Source organism: Rattus norvegicus, chromosome 2 (assembly GCF_036323735.1).
Source record: "Rattus norvegicus strain BN/NHsdMcwi chromosome 2, GRCr8, whole genome shotgun sequence".
In the NCBI taxonomy this organism is placed as follows: Eukaryota; Metazoa; Chordata; class Mammalia; order Rodentia; family Muridae; genus Rattus; species Rattus norvegicus.
This window is the reverse complement of record NC_086020.1, coordinates 186,539,519-186,566,024: the sequence shown is the minus strand read 5'-3', so window position 1 is coordinate 186,566,024 and position 26,506 is coordinate 186,539,519. Positions and strand designations below refer to the sequence as shown.

General features: G+C 45.5%; 1 protein-coding gene, 1 long non-coding RNA gene and 1 pseudogene across 4 annotated transcripts; 2 read left to right on the top strand and 1 right to left on the bottom strand.

The window, feature by feature from the left end:
• Positions 1–2,093: 2,093 nt before the first annotated feature.
• LOC134485655 (mitochondrial import inner membrane translocase subunit TIM14-like) lies at positions 2,094–10,306 on the top strand (annotated as a pseudogene).
• Positions 10,307–17,083: 6,777 nt separating this feature from the next.
• Fcgr1a (Fc gamma receptor 1A) lies at positions 17,084–26,084 on the top strand. 3 transcript variants are annotated; one of them, XR_005500264.2, is made up of 6 exons: positions 17,084–17,213; positions 17,581–17,601; positions 18,670–18,924; positions 21,953–22,201; positions 24,366–24,505; positions 25,686–25,824. XR_005500264.2 is itself a non-coding variant. In NM_001100836.1 (6 exons), exons 1-6 carry the CDS (start codon positions 17,183–17,185, stop codon positions 25,910–25,912), a joined length of 1,062 nt encoding a protein of 353 aa, NP_001094306.1. In that variant the 5' UTR covers positions 17,168–17,182; the 3' UTR covers positions 25,913–26,084. The 3 variants fall into 3 exon arrangements, 2 of the variants coding, with proteins under 2 accessions (NP_001094306.1, XP_038957976.1); NM_001100836.1 differs by having other exon boundaries at positions 17,168–17,213; positions 24,227–24,505; positions 25,686–26,084; XM_039102048.2 differs by lacking the exons at positions 17,084–17,213; positions 17,581–17,601 and adding an exon at positions 17,624–17,737 and having other exon boundaries at positions 24,227–24,505; positions 25,686–26,084.
• Positions 23,682–25,727, bottom strand: LOC134485653 (uncharacterized). The gene is made up of 2 exons (XR_010063881.1): positions 25,589–25,727; positions 23,682–24,148 (listed from the first exon to the last, which is right to left on the bottom strand). It is a non-coding gene; the product is annotated as an uncharacterized LOC134485653 (long non-coding RNA).
• Positions 26,085–26,506: the final 422 nt, after the last annotated feature.

The following is a 26,506-nucleotide window of genomic DNA, read 5'->3' as shown; positions in this document are numbered from 1 at the left end:
CAACATTAAAGTTATGAAGCAGCTACAAAGATAGTTTTATGGCTGGGGGTCACCACACCTTGAGGTACTGTGTTAAAGGGTCACGCCATTGGCAAGGTTGAGAACTACTCACCTAGAGGCTAGGCAAAAAGCCCGAGATGAAATGCCAACAGTTTTACGGAGAAGGCAGGGTGAATGTATACTAAACCCTTTTTGGCTCCACACTGGTTTGAGCCAGGGTTTTTGCTGCATCCTGCACAACTACAGCAATTTGGCCTGACTGGACCCACAGGGGAGCAAAGAAAAGGCACACACAGAAGAGCTGGGCTCAGGAGGAAGGGACTCTCTGAACGGGAAACCACAGCAGCCCGGAAGCTCCGTGTGTTTATTACGTAGAGTTGAACATGAGGAAGGGGTTATTACAGGCAGATAAAGGAGGAGGCAGCGTTTGTGGCGTACAGTTGGATCAAGGGGACATTAAGCTAATCTCTGTAGGTGCAGTCTCTGCAGGGAGCAACCTTTAGGGCATGAACATGGGGGCAAAAGCTGTGGGGACATTTCTTCACACATTTTCTGGTCCACATTCAGACCAGAAACAGGCTTCACCAGCCCTCTCTGAGCCTCTGAGCCTCCAGGGAGGTCTTTCACGTCTTATGAGTCTGAGGCTTTGGGGTTCTTTTTATGGTCATGCTTGTATCAACAGGGCATTCAGTCAGGACTCCACACCCTCAAGGCTTCCTCTGTTCCCTGTAGGTCTTACCAAGTAGCTCAGGCTGGCCTCAAACTTATAACAGCCCTGTATCCGTTTCCTGAGTGCTGGGATTACAGGAGTGGGCCACCACACTGGCCTAACTTAAAGAGATGTGTTTTATTTTACATGTATGGGTGTTTTGCCTGCATGACTGTAAGTGTACCGTGTGTGGGCAGTGCCCATAAAGGTCAGAAGAGTCCAGGACCCTCTGAACTGAAGCTACACGGGCTGTGAGCTGTGTGGGTGCTGGGAATTGAAGGAGTGAAAGACCCCAGCTTAGCAGCAGTAACGCCATTTTGCAAGGCTATATTTAAGATGACTGGTTCAGAGAAAGGTTAGAACACTGAGTACACAGCGGCTGCCAAACAAGATGTGTTTGGTTGAAGGCCTGGCAACAGGAGGACTGCCGTTGAGCACCTGACAATGAGAAAAGCCCCGGGAGAGGTCCCACACCCTGGTGGGGGGCCGAGTCAGCCGTTATGTTCCAAGAAGGTAGCTAAGAAACTTGCCCCCGGGCTGAACCCTTGGGGGGCCGAGTCAGTCCTTATGTTTCAGGAAGGTAGCTAGGAAACTTGCCCCCGGGCTAAACCCTTGCCATATTAGAATCCACCAATTATATCCCTGTAACCATGCATCTGCTTCTGTATGCTTGCTTCTGCTCCCCAAAATCCTATAAAAAGCCCATCCTTGGTTCCGTGGGGCGCGCCAGTCCCCCGAGTGACTGAAGCGCCCGCAGGTGCCTGTGCCTGTGTATCCCGACAATAAACCAAATCCTCTTGCTGATTGCATCCTGTGGTGTCTCGGTCTGGTCTTTGGAATTAGAGGGTCTCCATCCCGAGGGAAAGTTCTCCCTGAGAGCTTTTCAGGAGTCCTCTGGAAGAGAAGCCAATACTCTTGACCACTAAGCCATTTCTCCAGTCCTTGCTGCCCTAACCTTTAAGGAGAGATGTTTTTCAAGATCTACACCTTGGCTGACAGAAACTTTATATGTTCCCATCTTTGTCCCATGCCTTTTGCCACATTTGAACCTAAAGTCAAAATATGAAACCATAGTTCACCAAGCAAGCCATATGCTATACTGGCACCTTTTCTGTCTGTTCACAGTCCACATGTCACCAAGAAAGGGCGGTTATAAGGGAGGGTCTTTGGACATGTCATAATCATCTTGACTCTCACCAGCCTTGGCTTGGTAGGAGCCCAGGAAGCTGGCTAGTATTCATTTTCTTCCAAATAATACATCCTTGTTATGGGGACAAGCAGCTGGAGGGAAAGGTGTAGTCAATTTGCACCAACTTGTCAGTTCCATTCTGGTGGGGGAAGGAGGGAGGGAGGGAGGAAGAGAGGGAGAGAGAGAGAGAGAGAGAGAGAGAGAGAGAGAGCGCACACGTGCACATGCTTGCACTCCACTCCCTAAACATGTAAAAATATGAGCCTATGGGGGCCATTCTTATTCAGACCATCACAGTATCTTTAAACTTTATATGTTTACGTGTTTATGTATTAATTATTTTAATGTCCCATTAAAGGCAAATTTCACAAAAGTACAAAGCATAAATCTCATCTGCCTTGTTGGAGGAAGTGTGTCACTGTGGGGGTAGGCTTTAAGACCCTCCTCCTAGCCATATGGGAGTCAGTCTTCTGTCTTTGGATCAAGATGTAGAACTCTTAGCTCCTCCAGCCCCATGTCTGCCTGGACTCTGCCATGCTCCCACCTTGATGATAATGGACTGAACCTCTGAACCTGTAAGCCACCTCCAATTAAATGTCCTTTATAAGAGTTGCCTTGGGAGTGCTGGCTCGGGCCCCATCGTTCTACACAGGCATCGTGTGGCTGTGGGCTCCTCTGGGATGAGCACACGGTGGGAGTCGAGAAGTGGAGTCATGGCCAGTACAGTGGTAGCAGTCAGATTGACCATTGCTGCTGCAGGATTCGCAGGCCATTATGTTTTTTACAAGGCACTGAAGCATGTGGATTCTCAAGTAAAACAAGTTTTCCAGAGTCACCAAAATCTGCCTTCGGTGGTGGGTACTATAGAGGTGGGTTTGAACCCAAAATGACAAAACAGGAAGCAGCATTAATACTAGGTGTAAGCCCTACTTTCCTTTTTCTTTAAAGGAAAGAACCCGGATGCTCATCGACAGATTATGCTCTTAAACCACCCAGACAAGGGATGATCTCCTTACATAGTAGCCAAAATCAATGAAGCTAAAGACTTACTAGAAGGACAAGCTAAAAAAATAATCTGATGAATTTTAAGTCCATTAGTCTACTTATGAGCATGTTTTTTTTTTTAATAAAATGACTCAGAGCTATAAGTCGAAAAAAAGTGAAAAAAAAAAAAAAAGAGTTGCCTTGGTCATGGTGTCTTTTCGCAGCAATGAAAACCCTTAGACAATCAAGGACTTCCTGTGAAATATCTCTAGCATGTTCAAGGCTGACCTTGAACTCCTACTCTTCCTGCCTCCACCTCCCAAGTGCTGGGATTACAGTCCTGAGCTTAGATGAGGTTCTGAACAATGTGCTTTGCATGCATGGGCAAGTAAAGGAATGTCAGAACAACTATGTCTGTGGGCCTCAATCCACCATGCACGAACATCACCTCAGCGTTCTGGAAAGTCTTCTGTGTTTAGTTTTTATTTGAGACAAGTCTTAGGGAAAAGGAAATGTTAATCACATTTAAATGTGATATCAAACACATGTATGACACAGTCCCCCTATCTCTGCCTCATGGTCCGTTGTCTACACAAAAAGTCTTTCTTTCTCCTTGGTAAATATAAAGAATCTTTATAACAGCCATACTTATTTAATTTTTGATTATTGCTTATATGAAGTTAGTCTAGTCTTTATGCTTTATGTGGTTTTGAGTTGTTTTTATTAAAATAACAGAATCAAAAGTACACTTAGTGTAATTGAATCCAGAGGCAGTGTTTTCAATTACAAATCATAATCATGGGTTGGAGAGATGGCTCAGCGGTTAAGAGCACTGCCTGCTCTTCCAGAGGTCCTGAGTTCAAATCCCAGCAACCACATGGTGGCTCACAACCAGCTGTAATGAGATCTGATGCTCTCTTCTGTTGTCTGAAGACAGCTACAGCGTACTCATATATAATAAATACATCTTTAAAAAAACAAATCATAATCATTAGTAAATATTTGTGCACAAGTTACACTAACCAGAAACTGCCAAGAACCCCATATTTCTAATTTTGTCTCCAAAATGTCCTCCTGTGCTAAGGACTGAAGGCTGCACTGCTGACCAGCTCCATGCTCACTCTTGGGGTCATCACCAAGCTTTTTGCTGATACTATCTGAGTGTCTGACCCAAATGACAATGACTCTTCCTCCTCTAATGCTTAGACTCCAGCACAGACGTGAAACATGTTGGGTGTGTATCAGATAGATGCATGGCTCACACACTCATGACTGGGAGGGGCCCAGGCTGTGTGCAAACACAGCAAAGGGGCAAGTGATCTTCATACACTGAAAAAGATGTCTTCTGGAACCACACTGTGAAGAAACCTATGGAAATGAGCTGGCGGGGAGGGAGGTGAGGTGGCGTGGGTAGGGAATCATGGGATTGGATTGAGCAACGGAAGCAAATGCCCTTTTCTGAAGTCTTCACTGTTTGTCTAGAAAACCCCCAGACAGCATTGCTAGGTTTTTTACTCAAATCTGCAGGGGAATAAAGAGGTTCACAATGGTTGGTCTCTCAGGACTCTTCTCAGAAGCCTGGACCAAATGACAATCATTCAGCCACAGAAAGGAGAGGAGAGAAGGGCTGGGGAAAAGGGAGAGAGAAAAATCTCCCTTAAGTCCAGGGGCTTGAAGGATAGGGATGGGGAAAGTCTTACATTAGGAAATAGCTTCTCCAGGGAGGTTTCCGAGCCGAACCATTTGCCATAACCAAGTGGGGAGTGCAAGGATCCAGGCAGCCCTGGCTCTCACAGACCTCCAGTCTGTCTAACGTGGCAGCTGCTGTTGACTCAGAAGAGACAGGACAGATGTCTGGGGTGTGTGACAGCAATGCCTCTAGGGCAGGAAGACTTGGTCTAACAGTGACTAGGGCCATGGGAAAGAGTATGATCACAACCTAGGAACCACATCAGCTCTCCCTATCCCTTCACACACGCTCCTGCTAGGGAGAAAGGGCTCCACACAAGCCTTGTGTCTCAGCAATGGGCGCGGACACAGTTACCCCCTCGCTCCCGGGCCAAGCTTTGCTTTAGTTTGCCTTGTGCTGCTGCAATCAAATGGTGACCAAAAGCAACTTGTGTATATCTCACTTTACAGTTAAAGTCCTTCACCAAGAGAAGCCAGGGCAGGGACGGGGAGGCAGGAACAGAAGCAGAAGCCCTGGAGGAATGCTACGCACTGGCTTGGTCCTCATGGCTTGCTCTGTCTGCTTTCTTATACCACCCAGGACCACATGCCTAGGGGTGGCACTGCCCCCCTCCCCAAGTGAGCTGGGCCTTCCCACATCAGTCAATTCATCAATCAACCAATCAATCAATCAATAAATCAATCAAATGCCTTAAAGGCTTCCTTACAGGCAATCCAATGGAGGTATTTTCTCAACTGAGGTTCCTCTTCTCAGTAACTCTGGCTTGTGTCAAACTGAGAAAACACTAATCAGAGCGTGGTATTTCCCTTCAACATAAGCTTACATTATAATGGTATTACATTGGTATTACATTATACCAATATTATACCATTTTCCTGGAAGCAAGTGAGAGAAAAGCCTGGAACCCTAAATGTATCTCCGTCTCTAATGAGTTTCACCATATTGTCTTAAATTATTACTATGAAGAGGAGAGTCCCTATCGGAGTACAAGAAGGCCTACTCAGTTCCTGAAAGAGCAGAAGACATACATCTACTGTCTTTAAAAGTGCTGAGCCAGGGGTTGGGGATTTAGCTCAGTGGTAGAGCACTTGCCTAGCAAGCGGAAGGCCCTGGGTTCGGTCCCCAGCTCCGGAAAAGAAGAAAAAGTGCTGAGCCAGCAAGAAGATAGAAGTGAGTTATTTCTTGATCCTCTTCCCATCCCTACTGCAGAGTGCCCAGCTCTGACTGAATTCAGCACCCCCCCCAGCCCCCCCAGTAATAAAGCTGCTGGTTGCCTGGCCACCTTGTTGAACCTCTATGTAGAAAGAGGCACCCTCAGGGTTAAGCAGGGATAGCAGGGGTGTCCCTAGCGTCTCCAGCGCATTGACCTTGGACCGTGAGGAAACTGCTTAACTTCTATTAGTTTTATTTATGTCATATGCAACACCAGCACAATGATAGTATGTAGTAAGATGGAAATGTTAGCGTTCCACTTCCTTTCGATGGATTTATTTACTTTCGTTTCTGTAACTCTGACTCCCCGTTGAGATTCACGTTCACTTCCTGCTAAGAACCAGTCCAGATTAGGGGAAGAGAAACTGAGCTGTGGCGGTAAGGAACAACTCAGACCGTGAGGAAGAGTGGATAAAACCCTTACAAAGTAAAGCCACCGTGGGGACCGGACCGCAAGGGCAGTGTCCCGCTGTGTGCATTCCTTTTGGTGCTCCCCGAAAACAACTATTTCGTTGCAATGTTTTGCTGAATTCATTAGCCATGCTAGTTCCGTGAGCTGAGAGCTCTCTGAAGTTCAGAGACTTTGGCCACAGGATGAAGGGTGCTTATTTCTTGGATTGTTTGCTGGAGGAACTGTGACTGGGCTATCAGCCAGCTCACTAAGGGAAGCTTTGAACTAGTAGTGCAGGGGTAAAATGCGCTTCAAACAGTTGATTTCATTTAGGGAAGTTTCCTCGATTCCTCCAGTGTGTCTCCTCCCACAGGTCGCTCTACAGAGAACATCTTCAGCTTTACCCACTCACGAAATCCTACAAACATTATGAAGGACAGAACTCTATTGCCGGCAGAAAATGTCTTAGAGGTTTTGGGTTATGGTGTCTTAAAGCAGGTTGTTTTTCTTGTAAATACCACCCAGTGTTGGACAGTTTACTCATACGCACCAATCCCCACACATACACATAATTAAAATAAAGGATCAAACACCAAGCACTGAATGAGGTGGTGCTCACCTGCGATCCCTGGACTCAGAAGTTTGACACAGGAGGACTAGAAGTTCAGGGCGAGCCTCAGCTACATATGGAGGTTGAAGCCAGATTGGACTTCATGAGACTCTGTTTCAAAAACAACAAAAACCTACACCATACATAATAACACAACCTACCACAGTCAACACTTCACAACTCTGTTTACTTAGCAGCTCAACTTACCCCAACGTCGGCATTTCGCATTTTAAAAAATTCTGGGGCTGGAGAGATGGCTCAGTGGTTAAGAGCACTACCTGTTCTTCCAGAGGTCCTGAGTTCAATTCCCAGCAACCATGTGGTAGCTCACAACCATCTGTAATCTGATCTGATGCCCTCTTCTGGTGTCTGAAGACTGCTACAGTGTGCTCATATACATAAAATAAATACATCTTTAAAAAAAAAGATGGTAGCCCTTATATCATTTACAAAAAATTCTTACGCTAAGCAAAGTGATATTTAATGGGCCTCCTAATTTCATAGAAATTGAATGTGTAATAAAGATGAACTTGCAAGTAGGAAAATAAAACAGAAAAGCCAAGGTATTAAAAAACAGGACCTATTAAGTCTAATGTTGATTCTTTGAAAAGATATCATGAACAACCTAGAGTAAATGTTTTCACTTATCTGATTTTATTTTATTTATTATTGTGCACACACAAATATGTGGGTGGGTGATGATATATCTCGTGCAGAGATTAGAGATAACTTTGTGCCGTTGGTCCCTCCTTACAGCTCAATCTTATCGTCAGGTTTTCTTTATATATATGAGAATCTTGGTACAAAACCATAATTACGTTAGAGTGACCTTTGAACTCCAGTTTTAAGAGTTTTTAATACCCGATGATGGAGAGATGGTTGTATTCCGTTTTCTGGGAAATACATTCTTAGTTTTTCCACCCTGTTGACAGGTCTCCTGTAGCCCAAGTTGTCCTCAAACTTATTGTGTAGCCAAGGATGACCTTGACACTTGATCCTCCTGCCTCTGCCTCCCAAGTGCTAGGATTATAGCCTTGTGCCACCATGACTACTTGTATTTAGTGCAGTGGGTCCCAACTTTCCTAGTGCTGGGACCCTTTAACACCCCCAATCATGAAATTACTTTCATTGGTACTTTATAACTTTTGCTACTGTTATGAATTGTAACATAAATATATGTGTTTTCCAATGGTCTTAGGTGACCCTTGTGAAAGGGTCATTTGATCCCACAAAGAGAAGAGACTCACAGGTTAAGAACCTCAGCTTTGGTGAATTTGGGAGATTAAAAAAAATATGCAGAGGCAGGGGGATCTCTGAGTTTTAGGTTAGTCTGGTCTACAGAAGAAGTTCCAGGATGGTCAGGGCTACACAGAGTAACCCTGTCTTGAACCGCTTGTCTCCAACCTTTCATAGGAAGAAAAAAAGAAAGAAAGAAAGAAGGAAAGAAAGAAAGTGAGGAAGGCAGGAAGAAGGAAAGAAAGACACTGGTCTCTGTAAACACCCCAGACACTCCCAGGGCATGCTATACCGGTTTCCCAGCTCTCAGGGTGACTGAGTAGACAGTCAAGAGAAACCACTGCAAGCCGGTTTGTTGATCCTGATTTTGTCTTCTGAGCTGCCAAAGTCTTAGCCAATATATTGGAGCACAGCCCTGTTTTCTACCAAGCATTTCAAAGTTTCAGGATTTACATTAATTTTTTTTATATCTGGTTGATTATTGTACAAAGTGAGAGACTGGAAGCCCAGTTTAAATACTGTACATGTGACTATCCAGTTTGCTCCACACAAATCACTTCCGTGAGTTGGTTGAAGCTGTGCAGATTTATTTCCTGGATCCATAATTCTTTTCCATTGGTTTATACGTCTGCTTTTGTGCGATGCTGGTTTTGTTACCATGATTTTGAAGCCAAGAACTGTAATACCCCCAGAATTGCCCAGGGTTACCTTCTCAGGGTCTTTCCTTTTTCCATAGACATTTTAGGATTTATTTTTCCTTGTTCTATGAAACCTGCCATTACTTTGGATCTGTAGGTCACTCTGGGTAGCACTTCCATATAAACAAACAGTAAATTATCCATATTATAGTCCATATAAACAAACAGTAAATTATCCTGATGCAGATGATGAGACCTCATTCTACTTGCTGGTGTCCCTAATGCTTTTCTTCTTCTTCTTTAAAAAAAATATTTATGGGGTTGGGGATTTAGCTCAGTGGTAGAGCACTTGCCTAGCAAGCGCAAGGCCCTGGGTTCAGTCCTCAGCTCCGAAAAAAAAATTATTTGTTCTTATTTTACGTGTATTGGTGTTTTGTTTGCATGTGTGTCTGTGCACTGTGTATGGGCTTGATGCCCACAGAAGCTGGAAGAGGGTGTTGGAGCCTCATGAAACTGGAGTTACCCGGTAACCACCATGTGAGTGCCGGGAGCCCAACCCACAGCCTCTGGAAGAGCAGTGAGTGCACTGCCCAGCTGAGCCACCTCTCCAGCCCCTTCTTTCACAGTGGAAACCTTTCACACTTTTACAGGCATCTTTAGCTTTCTGGTGGCTATTATGACTAAGACTGCTTTCCTGATTTCTCTTTATTGGTGTATACAAAAGGTACTGGGTTTTATTCGTTGACTTTTGTTGCATTGAAATTTCCTCTGAGACAAACATTTCATCTTTGAGAGAAGCTTAGGACTCATAATGCTCTAAACTTTGAGCTATCTAGAAGACCCTCAGGTGGGCTAAGCTTTTCCAGAAGACGTTTAGATCCAGCGAGCTGTCTGGAAAGGGTGCATGCTGACCTGTCTGCTGTCTGCAAGTTGGGCAGTGGGCTCCCAGCTTCACAATAGGAAGGCCCTTGGTGAGGCCTTACCCATATTCCTGCTAGTAACCCCAATAAGTTCTCCTGTTCACCAAGGTTAACCACCATCCTTCAACCTGATGGATCTGAAATCAAAGCAAAGGCAAGCTCTGAGGAATGTCCTTGATCAGATTATTCAAAGTGGGGAGGGCCTAAATAGAGAAGATAAGAGAAACATTTTTCTTTCTGTCCTCTTGCCTTCACTCTCACTAGTAAGTTTAGCTACTCTGTTGCTACTCCTGCGTCAGTCTGCGTTTGTATTAGAACCCAGCCTAAGGCTTTCAGCAAGCACTGAAGAGCATCTGCTCTAAAGGAACCCACCCACCTTCCATGCCTGCTTCAGGGGCTGAGCAAGAGCTAATGAGTTCTTGGCCTCTCCAGTATAAGAGAGCCATTGTTGGACTACCCAGACTGCATCGTGGAAGCCAGTCCAATAAATCTTTTTTTTTTTTTTTTTTTTGGTTCTTTTTTTCGGAGCTGGGGACCGAACCCAGGGCCTTGTGCTTCCTAGGCAAGCGCTCTACCACTGAGCTAAATCCCCAACCCCATAAATCTTCTTTTAATAGATATTTTAAAATCTGCTTCTTGAGAGCACTCTTAGTAATACAAGGAGAAACAGGAAGTTTCTCCTGTAAGATCAGAGCAATGAATATGGAACTAGAAATTCAAGCTGAGCAATCAGGCAAAAGAAGAAGAAGAGGAGGAGGAGGGGAGGAGGGGAGGAGGGGAGGAGGGGAGGAGGAAGGGGAGGGGAGGAGGAAGAGGGGAGGAGGAGGAGAAGAAGGAGGAGGAGGAAAAGGAAGGAGGAGGAAGAGGAGGAGAAGGAAGAAGAGGAGGAGGAGGAGGAGGAGGAGGAAGAGGAGGAGGAAGAAGAGGAGGAGGGGGAAGAGGAGGAGGGGGAAGAGGAGGAGGAGGAAGAGGAGGAGGAGGAGGAGGAGGAAGAGGAGGAGGGGGAAGAGGAGGAGGGGGAAGAGGAGGAGGAGGAAGAGGAGGAGGAGGAGGAGGAGGAAGAGGAGGAGGAGGAAGAGGAGGAGGAGGAAGAGGAGGAGGAAACAAGGGGCTCAGTGGTTAAGAGCACTGACTGCTCTTCCAGAGGTCCTGAGTTCAATTCCCAGCAACTACGTGGTGGCTTGCAACCATCTGTAATGAGATCTGCTGCTCACTTCTGGTGTGTCTGAAGATAGCGACATACAATGTACTTAGATACATAAAATAAATTTCTTTTAAAAAGGAAAGAAAGAAGTACCCACATTTTCAAACTCTACAATTCTTCACACAGAAACCTACCCAAACTCAGGCTAGTGTTGACTGCAGGTTTGTCGTGTGTAGCCTTTATTACTTTATTATGGTGAGGTGCTATTTATTCATGGATCCCCCTCCCCCCCCCCCCGAGCTGCTGAGGACCGAACCCAGGGCCTTATGCTTCCTAGGCAAGTGCTCTACCACTGAGCTAAATCCCCAACCCCTATTCATGGATTCTTATCATCAAGGGATATTCAACATGATTTTTTTTAATCAAAAGCCTTTTTCCTGTATTTATTGAGATGGTCTTACGATCCTCATCTTATACTTTAGTGGTCTTCAGTCATCCTAATACTATGACCCTTTAATACAGTTGCTCATGTTGTGCTGCCTCCCAGTTCCTATCGTTACTTTATAACTGTCATTTTGCTGCTGTTCAAATCCTAATGTAAACATCTGATGTGGAGGATATCTGTTATGTGGCCACTGTGAAACGTTGTTTGATGCACCAAAGGGGTCACGACTGACAGGTTGAGAACCACTGCTACACTTTATGCTGTATTAAATTTAAAAATCTCCTTAAAAGATTTATTTATTTTCTTTTCTGTTTTGCCTGATGTATGCATGTGTATCACATATGTGCCTGGTCCAGGAGGCCAGAAGAGGATCTCCTAGAACTGGAGTTACAGGCAGGTGTGAGTTACAGACAGTTTCTAAACAATGGTTCTCAATTTTAAAGCAGTTTTCCTAATGCCTCAACCCTTTAATACAGTTCCTCATGTTGTGGTGACCCCCAGCCACAAACTTATTTTCATTGTTTCTTCATAACTGTAATGTTGCTACTGCTATGAATTGTAATGTGACTATATGATCCGCAGGATATCTGATTATGCGATCCCTGTGAAAGGGCCCTTTGACCTCACAGGGGTCTAGGGTCACAGGTTGAGGAACATTGTTCTAAAGGAAGTAGATATTTTTCTTCCTTTAGGGTGGAACAGATGCAAAGAATGTGGGAAGACTCTGTGGCCAATATATTTTGTCCCTTCTTGGCACCTCTACTTCTGTCTATGATGCCCTCCTGTCCTGTTGCTATGATTTTGAAGGCACCTAGCAGGAATTCCAAACTGTTGCTGGCTTGGAAGGACAGGGAAGATTAGGAACATTTAGCCCTATGATCCATCAACCATCCTTGCACACAGCACTTGGTGACGGTCTTTGAGTAGTGTCTCCGTGTCTGTGCTTTCCTCACACCATCAGAAAGTTAAAAGCTGGAGGAGAGATTTGTGTGACGGTCCCATTTCCTGATGGAGACAACAGGGCACAGTGACGATGTCACTTCAGCAATAATGGAAAATATGTATATAATAGTAAACGGTAAGATGAAGTTGACCATGGAGCAGCTTAGGAAGAGATTTCAGGGCTGCATAGGAATATTGGACAAAGGGTTTGAGGAATGTGTTAGTGGTGAGCAGAGATGGAGAGTCAGAGGATACAAAGGCACATGTAACCTGCCTTTTGCTACTCTGTGGGTTCTTCCTTCCACCCTTTCAACCCCCTAACCAGATAGGAGAGAAAAAGGATAGAGAGGAAGGAAAAGAGACCCTGAATAAAGTCAGGGGTTGGAAAGGGGGCAACATTATCGTTAGACTACTTCCTGCTGATCAGGGGCATGGAGTTTCTTGGGGTAAGTTTGATCTTCACCATCAGGATATCTAATTTCTTCTTTTTCTTGTTTCTTTGCACACTACGACTTAACCTGAGACCAACAATGACCAACAACTCACCCTGACTCTCTCGGGCATTTATGGAACCTCCGATAAATCCCCAGAGTTCCAAACATCACACAATCACAGAAACTATCTGCAGCTGGCAAAATCACACCCCTGCCAGAGCATGAGGCAAATCACAGTCAGCTGCTGTGGACGATCTGAAGCAGCCTCACGCCTACACCTTGGATCAGAGTGAAAACATAGTCTTATAGTCTTTTCGTGTTTTTAAAAGAAGCCAAAATTCCAAAATTGTCACTGCAGGCATAGGTGAAGGTTTATTTCTAAAGTTGCTCTCATTTTGAAGATGCCCAAAACAGAAAAGATTTGGTGGATCCAATTTTAAGAAGAGAGAAATCAGTGGTTTCTGGCAGGGGACTTTTTATTAACACGAATGGTAGTCAAAGGAAAATTACTGCTTCATGCGAATCTTCTGGTAGAGCTTTTCTAACATTACTGAACACGAAGAAGCAGACAATTTCAATTTTCAAATAAGTTAGAAACTTATAGGACCGAGGATACAATTCAGCGGCAGATCACTGAACTTGTTCCAATTCTCAACACTGTTAAAGGAAAAAAAAATACCAGTCTTTAAATATAATTGTGATTTTGATAATTATGTGCAATTCTTTTCTTCTTTGTCCAAGTTTTAATGTGTGCCCACATGCTGTATGCATGGTTTTGCATATCTTTGGTTGGGTGTGCTGTGTGTGCACGTGCGTGTGACTGGGGCTGTGTGTGCACGTGCGTGTGATTACAGTGCAGAAGTTGACCTTCCATTTCTTTCATCACATTAGGTCGGAATTTCCCAATCAAACTCAGTGCTTGCCAATACCGTTGAGGCCCCTGGCTGTGCCTTCCGAGGCTGGATTAAAGACAGTCACACTGTCTGTATGTAGACACATGCCACATATTTCTGTGGATTCTTTCATGACTCCTGTGAGCATCGTGATTTTCATTGGTCATTAAATGCTAGACAGTGCTGCCTGGTTAGTTAGGATATGTGCTCCATGTTCCAAGTTCTTTCTTACATGGACTCACATGTGTGACAGTGGCTACTTTATATGGAAACTACAGATATTTATTAGAGAAAAGAGCATTTTATCCCTTCAGGTCATGGGGGTTTATCTCTCTCCCATACAGGTGAGTTCTTATCCCCCGTGTTATCTTGATCATTGAAACACTGTGACTTTAGAATTTTCAGGGGTAAAGGGGCCAGTGTTATATTCTGTTCATGAGGATGTGAAGGAGATCAAATGGTCTGCTTTTGAACTCTACTTCTTTAATGAATATGTATTATATATAATTCATTCTCTTTTCTATACCCCCCCCACAAGTAATCGAATTGATAAATAATCTGACTTTGTGTGTGTTCTGTAGAAAAAAATCCCACGGGGTTGGGGATTTGGCTCAGTGGTAGAGCGCTTGCCTAGCAAGCACAAGGCCCTAGGTTCGGTCCCCAGCTCCAAAAAAACAAAAAAACAAAAAAGCAAAAACAAAAAAAAAAAAAAAAAAAAAAAGAAAGAAAGAAAGAAAGAAAGAAAGAAAGAAAAGAAAAAAAATTCCACCCAGATTTTCTCATCTGGGTTAAGTCTTGCTGTATAGCACTGGCTAGCTTCAAACTCACAAGCCTCTTGTCTCGACTCCCCATTGTGGGGTTATAAGTAAGCACCACCACTTTCAGCTCTGCTAGCTGAATGTGTCCTATGGAAATAATAATTAAAAAAAATTTTTTTTTCGGAGCTGAGGACCGAACCCAGGGCCTTGAGCTTGCTAGGCAAGGGCTCTACCACTGAGCTAAATCCCCAACTCCAATAATTCAAATCTTAAAGATATTGCAGTTCTGGTCATAATGGTTACAAATTAGAAATAACCTGTGCCTGAAGAGAAGTTGATGAAATAAATTATGTCACATCCACGCAGCAGAAAACCGTGGAAAGAAAACTGTAAGAATTATGAAAACAGTACTTGATGGACTCAGAACTACAGCTTGCCTGTCTGTCTGGGAACACCCTGAGCTCACTCCAGATCTTCTTTCTTGCTTTGATGTGTATCAACCAGCGATCACACTGTAGCCATCTTTAAATCTCAGTGAGATGCAACAACGGGCATTTATTTCTCATGCTAAGCTTGTAGATAACTGGGGCAACTCTGCTTCAGTCTACATGACTAATGCAGATGGCTCTGTGCTACGGTTAGCTAGCAGAGAACTCTCTAGCAGTGATCACAGAAGCAGCTGTGTGAGAGAGACAACTTTATGCTTTTGGATCTAAGTTCTGATTTAATGTAATGTTCCCATCCACGTTTCTTTAGTTAGTGGAAACCAAGTGGGTGAGTCACAGTTGCGAGTCAAGATGGTTTTAGATGCATAGCTCCACTGGGAAAGCTATCCAGCAGTTGGGGCCAAGGAATACCACCAAGTCACATTTTACAACAAACTTCACACAAGAGATTTAACTGAAAAGGAAAAAAACCCAGACCAGTAGCAGCCTGGGAAACTGAGGCCAACACAGGGTTTATATAGTGTTGAAGGGCCGTGGGTGGAGGAGGCTTGGGAGGAGCTTTCTGAGTGGTCTGGGATTGGAGGGATTATGTGGCCCAATCTTGGGCCAAACTCAGGGATTGGTGGTGTTTTTTTTTTTGTTTTGTTTTGTTTTTTTGGTTTTTTTTTTCCTTTAGGGCGGGGCCTGGCCGCCCTTCATCCAGGAAGTCTGGAAGGCAGGACCTGGCTGCTAGATCTCCTTCTCTGGGGAGCCTGGCCATTTGGGAGCCTTGAGTGTTTAGGAAGTTTACAAAGTATACAAAGTTTACAGAGGGAGTATCTGCCTAGGGCAGGGCCAACAGCAATCTTTGAACTCAGTCTACTTTCTTTTTCTCCGCTAACAGAATCCCTAGAATTGTGAGTTAGACCTTTAGAGCTCTCTAAGGGTGACACTGAGGGCACAAAATTTCTCATTTGAACCTTGAAACTCCTTCCCTACGGATATTCTTGTAATGATATTTATATTAAGTGTTGCATTTCTCTGGAGTTAGCCTAAATGCTATAAATCCATAGTAATTTTCTGGAAGATGGCTTATATATTATTGACCTCACTTTTTCCTAAAATGAAAGGCTGATTCTTTCTGTGTGCCCAGAGGAGCAGAGACTTGCTTATGTTTTTTTTTTTTGGTTCTTTTTTTCGGGGCTGGGGACCGAACCCAGGGCCTTGCGCTTCCTAGGTAAGCACTCTACCACTGAGCTAAATTCCCAGCCCCGAGACTTGCTTATGTTAGGGGCACTCTTTTTCCGTGACTCTCATACAGACTGACATAAGAAATCTCTGGACTTAAAGGATAAAACTATCTAAACCTTGAATCAATTTCTAAAGTGCAGTTTTGCCATAACTATTCCCTAAGAAATAGAAATAGTAGTGTAAGACTCTCAGAGAGAATCTTCCCTCAGGAGGGAGATCCTCAAGCCCAATGACCAGTCCGAGTCCACAGGCTGCAATCAGCAAGAGGATTTTTATTGATCAGGATACACAGGTATCTGTGGGCGTCCCAGTCAATTCGGAAGACTGGCGCGCCTAGCAGAGCCAGGGTGGGCTTTTTATAGTATTTTGGGGAGCAGAAGCAGGCTTACAGAAGCAGATGCATGGTTACAGGGATGTGATTGGTGGAGTAAATGAGGCATACGTGTATGTTACTTATTTTGGCTATAATCATAACAATGAGTTAGCAAAAAGTACATGGTGGTCGGGTCTCCCGGGGGGGTCAGGGACTGTTTCTTTTTCCCCGCCAGGTGGCCCATGGAGCAATGCCCATATTTTAGTCTAGTTTCTGCATTTTGTTTTCTTTTCTGGGCTATTTTGTCTAAATGTTGGGTCAGCTTGTCCCACATATCTAAAAACTTACTTTTTACTTCTATAGTTGAGGGCCTTGGGCTTGTACAATTCCCTTTCTGGGAGGGGGTCTTTCAGTAGGAGAAAATAACCAGAATAGAAGTACCAGTAAAAGTTTAGATTTGGATTTTCCATTGGGTTCTGAGCATTCACAACTCAAAACAAAAGAAGCAAACTAAACACAGCATTTGAAAGAGAGATGGGCTGAGGGCGCTGAGAACGAGAAACCATGCTTTATGAAGCAGCGGTGTAAAGCTGGGAACAGTGCTGGACCCTTTTCATCCTACCCTTTGGGAGGCAGAGGCAGGTGGGTCTCTGTGAGTGAGAGGCCAGCCTGGTCTATATATGAGTTTCAGGGTATCAGAGCTGCAGTAAACCACACAAGGCTGTAATCCTAGCATTTGGGAGATAGAGGCAAGAGGATCTGGAGTCAAGGTCATCCTTGGCTACACAGCAAATTTGAGGATAACCTGGACTATAGGAGACCTGTCAACAGAGGGGGAAAAAAACTAAGGATGTATTTCCCAGAAAAAGGAACACGGCCATAATGCAAGTAGGCAGAAATGGCAACTTCCTTCCTCTTTTCTAAACTTGGTCCCTAGCCCCAAGTAGAACCTTTTTATGTCTTGCACGTTACATGATTCTTACCAGCTTGGAGGTGACATGTGGCTTCTAACGACTCTGCTACTTTGGGGTAAGTTTGGCTAAAGGAGGCTTGCTGGGGGATGTGACTTCTCGCCATGATGAGTCAGCACTTTCTGTCACCGTCTGGCATGTTAGCCTAGAACTCTAAAGACTGCTCATCAATGATCAGATAGCTTATTGGTGCTTAACTTCCAAAGGATGGGAAGGGAGCCTCTGGCGGCACTGAGCCTGCAGCCTCCATCAGAATAAAGAGAGCATCAGGAACAACCATTCGTTCTGCTGGTGCTTGACTTTGGAAAACAGGGACAGAAAGGGTTCAGATGGTCCTGGGAGGCGACAGGACCTCTCTTCCCAGTCTGCATTTTGTTGCCACCATTTTCTTTCACCAACTGATCTCTGTCTCTGGTCTCTTGCAGTTCCAGTTGGTGGGCAAGTAGGTGAGTGACCGCTCTCTTATCCTTCCCCCTCTGCTGCTTTCCTGTTTTCAAAAGGTGGCTTCCATCAGCCTGGAGGGAGGAGCACAGGGGAAAGACAGGCAAGAGGAGGATTTCTCAGTTGCAGTCTGCATTTAGAGTGAGTTTTCTGCAATGCCGGTGTTTAAGGTTTTTGTCCAAAGTTTTCTGAGCAAACTCTGGCTGCTCAACGAAATGCCTAGTGCAGTGGTTCTCAACTTCCTAATGCTGTGACCCTTTAATACAGTTCCTCATGCAGTGGTGGCTCCCAACCATACAGTTATTTTCTTTTTTCTTTCTTTTTTTTTTTTTTTTCCGGAGCTGGCTACCGAACCCAGGGCCTTGCGCTTGCTAGGAAAGCGCTCTACCACTGAGCTAAATCCCCAACCCCATACAGTTATTTTTATTGCTGCTTTATAACTGTAATTCTGCTACTGTTATGAATCGTAATGTAAATATCTGTGTATTCAGATGGTCTTAGGTGACACTGTGGAAGGTCATTTGACGACCCCCCCCCCCACACACACACACAAGGGGTTCGAAACTCACAGGCTGAGAAACGCTGGCCTAGTGAGATCAGAAAAGCACAGAAGTTTAGAAAACCAGAAGCAGCCCTACTGGACTGGATTCTTAGTGCCCCAAATCTGTCCTTTTCATAAAACAGCAGAGACAGGTTTTTCTCCTCAGGAGATAGGAAGGCTTCAAGGGCTTGAGCCTCTGTTGCCAATGGAGAAGTGCTTTCCTGCTGCCTCCCCTCCCCCACAGTCTAGAGCTGAGTGTAGGGAAACTGGCTTGAGGCCAGTTGAGCCCAGTTTGAATTAGTGGTCTGAAACCCACTAATTAACATGAGTGCTTTCATCACCGACAACCAAATCCAGATCAAATAACCTAGACAAGCTCCTGCAGTCCGGGAATTTAAAGGCCCGCTGGCTGCCTGGGCTCTTAACTTGCTAATCTTTTTAAACTAAGGCATTTCCCCCTCTGCTCCCAGTAAGACTTCACCAGTTTAACTCACTCAGGGGTCACATTGTTGTCTGTCTCTCTGTTCTACAGTTAATGCCACAAAGGCTGTGGTCACCTTGCAGCCCCCATGGCTCAGCATTTTCCAGGAGGAAAATGTCACTTTGTTGTGTGAGGGACCTCACCTGGGAGACAGTTCCACAAAGTGGTTTATCAACAGCACAGCCATTCAGATCTCCACACCTACCTATAGCATCCTCAAGGCCAGTTTCAAGGACAGTGGTGAATACAAGTGTCAGACAGGTCTCTCAATGCCAAGTGACCCTGTGCAGTTAGAAATCTACAGAGGTAAGCATGGTGTGGGGCAGGAGGGGTGGGGAACTCAAGGTCTTTCTTGGCGTGGGTGCTAGAGTCCTGTCTGTCTGTTTGTCTGTCTCTGCCTCTCTCTTTCTCTGAGCATGTATGTGAGACTTAATCCGAGTGAACATATCAGCATTAAGAACCTACCAGGTCAATGGAGTCAGGGTAGTTAAAGCATTACATCAAGGCCCTGTTCGCCCGCAGCAACACAGCTGGATCAGTTTGAGATACAAGGTCTCAAGAAAAATCTCAGCTTCTAGTATTTTATCTCTGTTCAAAATTTCTGCCCCGGCTTCTCTAACTTCACCCACAGCAGTTCTTGTCTGTAGTTTTCCTTGTGTTATTCTGATTGTGGACACTGGGATGACGTTGTGGTTTTAAATTTATATTTCTTTGCTGATTGTGTATTGACCACTTTTAATGTGTTTATTACATGTCTTTATAAAACCTTTACAAAGTCCTCGAGGAGTCTTTCGTGCCTGGGCGGTGGTGGTGAGGCACATCTTTAATCCCAGCACTAGGGAGGCAGAGGCAGGCAGATTTTGGTGTTCAGGGTGAGGAAAAAAAAAAAAAAAAATATATATATATATATATATAATTCCCCCCCCCAGGACACCCAGGGCTACACAGAAAAACCCTGTCTTAGAAAATAAAACAATAAAAAAGATTTTGTTTCTTACTTTACTTATGTGTGTGTATGTATCTGTACGCCACATGTGCATACATATCCTTGGCGGCCAGAAGAGGGTGTTGGATCTGAAGTCACTGGCGATTGTGAGCTGCCAGGCCTGGGTTCTCGGAACTGAACTGAGGTCCTCCGAGAATGGTGGTTCTCAACCTTCTTAATGCTTTGACTCTTTAATGCAGTTCCTCATGCTGTGGTGATTATCAACCACAAGATTATTCTCATTTCTATTTCATAACTGTAATTTTGCTGCTGATACGAATCGTAAAATAAATATCTGATATGCAGGGTATCTGGTGTGCAACCCCTGCCAAAGTCTTTTGATCCTCAAAGGGGTCCCGACCCATGGGTTGAGAACCCCATGCTCTAGAATGCGATCAAACAAAACTGCTGAGCCATCTCCCTAGCGCCTTGGACAGGATTTCTATTGCCTCCCCTCTCCCCTGTGCCCCATTAGCTCACAGGAATTCTTTATATATTCGGGGCATTCTCAAGTGTTGGGAGTTTCTCTGCTGCTGGCCTTTTCAATGTTACAGGGTCAGGTTTTCCAGCCCCTCCCCCCAGCCAGGGAACGAAAGTTCTTGATTGTCATCTAATACACCAGGTTTCCTGGTCACTCCTCCCCAATCCTATTTATAAAATGTTTGGCCATGGTTAGGCAACAGTGGGAGATTTCACTGTGGTTGCTTTGACACTCGGGAGTTTCAGTCAGTCTGGGATAAGACACTAGGAGTTAGACTGTCCCTGGTAGGCAGACAGAGGAGCCATCTAGACTTTCAAGATGGATGGTTTACTCCTTATCCTCCTGGTCTGAGACAAAAGCTTCACAGGTTTAAAAAAAAGAATCTGAAGGACTTTATTCATTTTTTTTCCCACCAGTTGGGCCCTCTGCTGAATGACCAGCCTAGAAATTCAACGGGATCTGTATATGCTTATATAACAGTTGTGGGGCAATCAGCTGCCAATCGTAAATTAGGAGAGGAAGACTGACTCACCGAAGACTTGAAAAAACAAACAAAAAGCAGCCTTTGAGAAGAGACTGAGAATTTTAGCTCCCTGTGTGTGCACAGGCTCTGGGTGTGCTTGCCATGTGTGCAGAGGCCCTCTCTCTGTGTGCTTGCCATGTGTGCATTTCCTCACCTGTAATAATGCCTCTTCCCCAGCTGATGCTTTCTGCTGCGTTCACAAATTTCCCTGCTGCCATCTATTTGTTGCATTCAGCTTTTCCCCACCCTTTAAGTCTGTAACAGACAGAACCTCTTAGAGACCCCAGGACCAAAAAAGTGAAGCTGGTTGGTGGGTCCAGGTTCTAGTCGTGTGACTCAGAATGAATGTCACTTTCCTACTCAGAGGCAGTAAGAATGAGGGCTGATCTTTGAATAGGAAATTAGCAAGCTATGTCTAGATCATATAGTACAGCTAAAAGCTGTATCTCATGTGTTTTTGATATGAAATACCCTTATTAAAGGTTAAAACCCCCTACATTTTCCCATATATGTAGAATCTAGCCAAAAACATATGGAGATGAATGTACATTTGGGTACAGTATAACATACAGATGAGAAACATTAGGGTTCTGTCGAGGAAGGACAGAACACAAGTAAAGGACACATGACATGAAAGAGGGCAGAAAGCATGTTGTTTTTCTTGTTCTATGTCTGTCATGAAATTTTCACTTTTGTTGATGGATAGGTGCATACAAATAAATTCTGGGGGCTGGGGATTTAGCTCAGTGGTAGAGCGCTTACCTAGGAAGCGCAAGGCCCTGGGTTCGGTCCCCAGCTCCGAAAAAAAGAACCAAAAAAAAAAAATAGATAAATAAATTCTGTAGTGCCAGTATACAACTCAAGTGTCAATCCCCACAGCTGCCATTTGGAATGGCTATTCCAACTGTATAAAAGTTCATTGAGATATTGAGACTTTGAGTCCGGTTAATTTCAGTGTCTATTTTTTACTTGCGTTTTGATAATTTCATAAGGAGATAAATCAAAATCTTCTACTGTGTTTCAGACATAAAGCAAAGACATCCGTGTGTCTGTCTGAACAGTGCAGGGTGGTTTCTTGGTTGGGGACAGGAATTGCAAGAAATTGCGTTTAGGAGGAGTGTGGCAGTGACTGAGAAGATAGGGGGCGCTAGCGCGCACAGCTGCTGGCAAAAGTCAATTTTCTTTCACCAGCACTGAGCGCTTTGAGAGCGAGACAGGCCTGAGCCATAGTGGAGATTGGGGTTGGAATGTTTCAAGTAAAAGATATAAAAATCCTCAGGGTCAGGATTTGGCTTCCTCACATTTCCTCCGTCGCATGCAAACACTGTGGACCCTCACTTTTCAGATTGGCTGCTACTCCAGACCTCCCACAGAGTCCTCACAGAAGGAGAGCCTCTGGCCTTGAGGTGTCACCCGTGGCAGAATAAGAAAGTGTACAATGTGGCTTTCTATCGAAATGGAGAATCCCTTGACTTTTCTCAAGGTTCAGAGGTCACCATTCTGAAAACCAACCTGAGTCACAGCGGCATCTATCACTGCTCAGCCATGGGAAAAAAACTCTTCAAGTCTGCAGGAGTGTCTGTCACCGTGAAAGGTATCCAGTCTAGATAGCAAGAGTTACAGTTGTAAGGACCAGAAGAGCCACTACAAAAGTATCTACAGTCCTCACTTAAACTTACAAAGGAGGGAGCTGAGTCCTCCTACGAGGCAAACAACCTCCCGGAAGGCCACCCAAGATCGCTGGCTGTAGGGTTGTGGGTCCTGCGTCCGCTCCGCCACGGCCGCTCTGGGAGGTGGGACGCCGGAGTTGACTGCGCTTACCCGGTGCTGTCGCCTAGCAGCTGTTGGGTTGTATGGAAGTCCCGGGACAAAGCTTTGGGGTGGAAAAGCTCACGCTGAGGCACGGGACGCCTGGAGCTGGTTCAGGGGTTGCTGGGCCTGCGACAAGGACCGGCCGTCTGGTTCTCGGGCTCTTGGGCATCCAGGCGCTGCTGGGGGCCACTGAAGAGCTGAGAATGGAGTGGGGGTCCGCAGGCTGGATCTAGCCTGGGGCAAGGGAAAAGAGGGGAGCTCCGACTGGTCCTGCGAGGAGATCCTTGGTTTGATCAGGCGGCGGATTTGGGCTTGGTGGAGGTCGTGGCTAGGAGCATAGACCGCGACTCTGAAGGCAAAGGCTTCATGGCTTCATGCTCCATGGCTCCCCATGGCAGATCCTAATGAAAAGAGGCCGTCCATGGTTTTAAGGCATTTATTGTCGTGGTGGAAAGTGGATGAGTAAAACCGTATCCCACTTCTCAGGCTGGGCCTGAGATTAAATACCTTTTGCAAGGAGGAGTGTCTGGGAAGGAAAGCTTATTGGCTAAGACTCCAGGCCTCTAGGTACCTCATTAAAATGGAGATCTGTCTTGAGCCTACATGACCACGGGTCATGTCCTCTACATGGGGGTGGGGGGGCTGGCTTGGGGCATTGCCCTTATGTGACTGATGGCCACAAATCTGGGGGGCGGGGGGCTGCGGTTTGTGACAGGGTCCTGGTTCCTGGAACAGATGAAACTCTTCCATCCCTTCAGGGTCTTCAGGGTTTCTAGCCTTAGCTCAACTGGGAACCAGACTGCCTTTCTTGGTCCCACAACTGGCTGGGCTAGCCCAGAAGTGAAGTCTCAGCATTGCTCTTTTCAGCATCCACAGTGGCCTGATAGTGTCATAGTCAGGGGATAGTGACTGTCCCCTTTATCAACTTATTTTAGCTCTAAAGCCAGAGACTCAAAGTAATCAAGAGTTTTTTAAAAAATTCATTTGGGCTGGAGAGATGGCTTAGTGGTTAAGAGCACTGACTGTTCTTCTGAGTTCAATTCCCAGCAACCACATGGTGGCTCACAGCCATCTGTAATGGGACTAGATGCGCTCTTCTGGTGTGTCTGAAGACAGGGACTGTGTACTCATATACATAAAATAAATAAATCTTTTTAAAAGACCCAGTTAAATCTCACGAAACTTCCATAGAAATAAAAGCCAGAAAGACATTAGGAACCAGTTATGTTTTGTGTTTCTGTGTCAGAGACCCTGTAGCCCCCCTGGGTCCCCTTCTCTTTAAGCATCTTTAAAGTAGTTTTCTCTGTTCAAGCTCCACAGGGTCTTCGTTCCAGTTCTTTCCACAGCTTACCTTCTTTGTGTTCAGGCTCCCCAGCAAGGTGTTCCTGTCCTAAAAATAGTTCATTTCTAGGGGTTGGGGATTTAGCTCAGTGGTAAAGCGCTTGCCTAGCAAGCGTAAGGCCCTGGGTTCGGTCCCCAGCTCCGGAAAAAAAAAAGTTCATTTCTGGGGGGAAGAAATTGTTCCAGCTTCTCTTTTGAATAGCACAAGGATCGAATGACCTAGCTGGCGAGCGGGTCTTAGTGTTGACTCTGGGTGGATGCTGATGTGGGACTCATGGCTCCGATATCCGAGGTGTGCTTGTGTAAATGAGAAGCCCCTTAGCTGGAGGCCACAGTCAGGCTTTTAGAAATTATGCCTCTCTTCTGGCAATAGGGGAAACCCATTCTCCTGAGGATAAAGGGGAGTCTCATGAAAAGAACAGTACACAGAATGGAACACCCTGTCCCCTGTCAACTTTCTCTTTAGAGCTATTTGCCACACCAGTGCTGAGAGTGTCCTTGTCATCTCCCTTCCCGGAGGGGAGTCTGGTCATCCTGAACTGTGAGACAAGATTGTTCCTGCAGAGTCCTGGCTTACGGCTTTACTTCTCCTTCTATGTGGGCAGTAAGATCCTGGAGGACAGGAGCACATCCTCCGAGTACCACATACCAAGGGCTGAAAGGGAAGATGATGGATCATACTGGTGCGAGGTAGCCACGGAGGACGGCCGTGTCCTTAAGCGCAGCACCAAGTTGGAGCTATTTGGTGAGTGAGAGGGAAGTGGGGGCCCCCTTTCCTGCTGTGGGGCTGGGGTTCACTCGGGCTTGTAGTCCAGCCTGGAAGAGGAACACCTCATGTGCAGGGCCTCAGCTTCCCTCAGAACCACAGCCTTCCCTGAATTTCATTCCTTTCCTTTCCTCTCCTCCCCTTCCCTACCCTTTCCTTTATTCCTCTTCTTTCCTTTATCTCATTTTCCCTCCTGTTTACGTCCTTCATTTTGTCTTCCTCCCTGCAGCCCTCTCTCACTTCCCCTTTGCTGCCCCCACTCACTCGCTACAGAAGATATTAGGATTGTCTTAGCGTCCATTACTGTGATGAGACACCATGACCACAAGCAAGTTGGGGAGGGAAGGGTTTATTTGGCTTACACTCTACAGCACTATTCGTCATAGAAGGAAGTCAGGACAGGAACTCAGATGGGGAAGGAACCTGGAGCTGACGCAAAGGTCATGGAGGGCTGTTGTTTACTGGCTTGCTCATCGTGACTCATTCAGCCCGATTTCTTAAAGAACCCAGGGCCACCAGCCCACCCTACCCACATTGAGCTGGGCTCTTCCCTAAAATCACTAATTTAGAAACTAGCTGTTTTTTTTTTTTTTTCCTTTTCTTTTTTTTTTTCGGAGCTGGGGACCGAACCCAGGGCCTTGCGCTTGCTAGGCAAGTGCTCTACCGCTGAGCTAAATCCCCAACCCCAACTAGCTGGGTTTTATGGAGGCATTTTCTCAGTTGAGGTTCCCTCTTTTTAGATGACTCTCGCTTATGTCAAGTTGACATAAAAGTAGCCAGGTCAAGGGTGCACTTTTTGATTCGATGAACTTACATTAAAGCTTTACATTTTGTCCTCAAAGACAACATAGTCCCCTTGCCTGTATCTGACTGGAGTGGAGGGTCATGAGTTTCTAGAACTAAGACTCTGGCAGGAAAGAATCCTCAAACTTGCTTCAAGCAAGCATTAAAGACATAGAAATAGCAATGGTCCCTCAAGTTCAGGTGTGACATTCCCAAGGATCCTGCTCCACCTAGAGGGCTGATATGGAACTGCTGGAAGTTTCTGTCCCTTGAACTTACTCTCTGGGACAGACAGCTTTCATCAATCTGTCTTTTCCTTCCAAACAGAACTTGGCTGGATCGCTCCACTGTCTCAAGGATTTCTTCTCTCTTTCAGGTCCCCAGTCATCAGATCCTGTCTGGTTTCACATCCTATTTTATCTGTCAGTGGGAATAATGTTTTTGGTGAACACAGTTCTCTATGTGAAAATACACAGGCTGCAGAGAGAGAAAAAATACAATTTAGAAGTCCCTTTGGTTTCTGAGAAGGGGAAGAAAGCAACTTCCTTTCAGCAAGTTAGAAGCGATGACGTGTATGAAGAAGTAACAGCCACTGTAAGATAGGCCACCCCAAAAGAAGCTCCTGAAGGACCTCAAAACTCAGGTGACCCTGGACCTTAGCAGCCTGAACCACTTCCTCTCTGTGGCAGTACCGTGGCACAAACTTCCCAAACTTGACCCTGAAACTGTGGGACCAAGGCACACAACTCTTAAATAAAGCAAATATTCAGACTGACTCCGGCTAAGACAAGCTGGGTACTCAGACATTCGAAAGGAGACCCTACACCAAAGGGATCTTAGAACATGTGGAGTCAAGCAGGGGATTGTCGAATGTTTGACCTTATTGAGCAGGGAAACCGGAACAGTAGGAAGTGAATCCCACAGGAACTCCCCCACTCCACCCAGCTGCTCCAGACAGGACCCAGCTTTGGAAGACTCCAGGCTGAGAAATGCGGAACTAGAGCAGGGGTGAGATTCCTGCCCAGAATGGAGAGCTGTGCCTCCCCTCACAGGGTGGATGGTTTCAGGGAAAGGCCTTCCAGGGGACAGCCTGTGTGTTAGGGGACAGATGCTGATACAGACAGCGCCTTAGCCTAGGCTAAAGCTGGACTGACCGGTGGTCACCGTGAGGCACCTGGATTAGTGTCTTCCTTCCCA

What these genes read in the sequence shown, in the direction of transcription:
- Fcgr1a (NM_001100836.1), top strand. Translation starts at nt 17,183, where the DNA reads ATGTGGCTTCTAACGACTCTGCTACTTTGGG. An exon ending in AACGACTCTGCTACTTTGGG is followed by an intron (nt 17,214 to 17,580) that starts GTAAGTTTGGCT and finishes GGTCTCTTGCAG; the next exon opens with TTCCAGTTGGTGGGCAAGTA. An exon ending in TCCAGTTGGTGGGCAAGTAG is followed by an intron (nt 17,602 to 18,669) that starts GTGAGTGACCGC and finishes TCTGTTCTACAG; the next exon opens with TTAATGCCACAAAGGCTGTG.